The 1,309-nt window shown below is 46.3% G+C and overlaps 1 protein-coding gene across 1 annotated transcript; it reads right to left on the reverse strand.

Annotated features, from left to right (window-relative positions):
• Nucleotides 1-512: 512 nt before the first annotated feature.
• Nucleotides 513-703, reverse strand: PHALS_08081 (uncharacterized protein; the record flags this gene model as incomplete). The annotated part of the gene is made up of 2 exons (XM_024721660.1): nt 513-591; nt 633-703. The coding sequence occupies 2 exons, from the start codon at nt 701-703 to the stop codon at nt 513-515; spliced, it is 150 nt and encodes a 49-aa protein (XP_024586737.1).
• Nucleotides 704-1,309: the final 606 nt, after the last annotated feature.

The following is a 1,309-nucleotide window of genomic DNA, read 5'->3' on the forward strand; positions in this document are numbered from 1 at the left end:
CGAGTGTCGTTGACACCTTCACGAAGTGGATTCAATTTTGTTTTAGTTGAATTTGACTTGCGGGCATCGACCGGGCTACACTTCGTAACTGAATTCGTGATTTAATATCGTTGAGATTAATTTTCATGCTAGGGTAGGACTAAGAGCAAAGCCAAACAACGAAAACACGCTGATGCCAAAATCCGGCACACACGAATGTGTTGTGGTACGAAGTTTGTCGTAAACAATTAACTTAACTACACATGCTGTGACTGTGGCTTGTTAAAAAAATCAACAAGCCCCGCTAAAGGCGCGATATTCGCGGCTAATGTGCTCGAAGAAATTTTCGGTGAAGACGTCGTGGTTTTCAATGATGGGATCTTTTACAGTAAATCTTCGCAGTGCGGCCAAATACCTCGGTACTAGTGAAAGAATTAACATCAGTCTAAAATATCATGGTATTTTGAGATTCCTCTTCGACAAGATTGCGCCGGTACTGTGGTCACCAATGACATGCCGCCCCCTCAACCTTTTTATTCCGTGGAAAAAGAGTTTGGGTCACCCGCTACAGCAAGCTTTCCACTAGTGAACTGAACGTTGTCGTGGGCTCCACTACAGGGTGTCAAAACGCTTCCTGTCGGTGAAAAAGGCACGCAGTTTGAGGCTGGTGCAGCGAGGAGACTGAGCACAGTATTGCCTCCTTCTCGCGTATCGGCTTGGGCATGTGTCGCCAGGGTGGTGTATCCGCCGATTCACCAGACAAAAACAAGTCACTCCTTGTTCATCGAGAAATTTCACGAGCTTCCTTGTTAGGGCGGTACGTCGACTCGATCCGAAAGGCATAGCCTGCGTCCGAGGCCGAGATGGGCCAGAATGTGGACTTGTTCTTAGTACTTCGCCAGAAAACTAACTGGCTTCAGTGACTTTCAGCGGTATCAGAAATGCGTCGTTGCATTCGAGCAGAGGGTGGCTCAGCACAGTGAACGGTTGAGACGTTGTTCCGTCTACAAGAGAGCTCTTGGCGTCCAACTGACGTGTAAGAGCGGGATCGTAGAATGGTTTCAGTAAGCCCAGGGCACATTTGGTTTCGGATATTTAGAGTATATCTTAGTACCTTTTTCGCTACGGCCGTGAGCAGTCTGAAGTAATGCAAGCGCAAATTTGTCTAACAAGCCACAGTCACAGCATGTGTAGTTAAGTTAATTGTGTACGACATTCTTTCGCACCACAACACATTCGTGGATCCTCGTGTTTTCGTTGTTTGGCTTTGCACTTAGTCCTACCCTAGCATGAAAATTAATCTCAACGATATTAAATCACGAATTCAGTT

Source organism: Plasmopara halstedii, assembly GCF_900000015.1.
Source record: "Plasmopara halstedii genome assembly, contig: Scaffold_3124, whole genome shotgun sequence".
NCBI classification, from domain to species: domain Eukaryota; phylum Oomycota; class Peronosporomycetes; order Peronosporales; family Peronosporaceae; genus Plasmopara; species Plasmopara halstedii.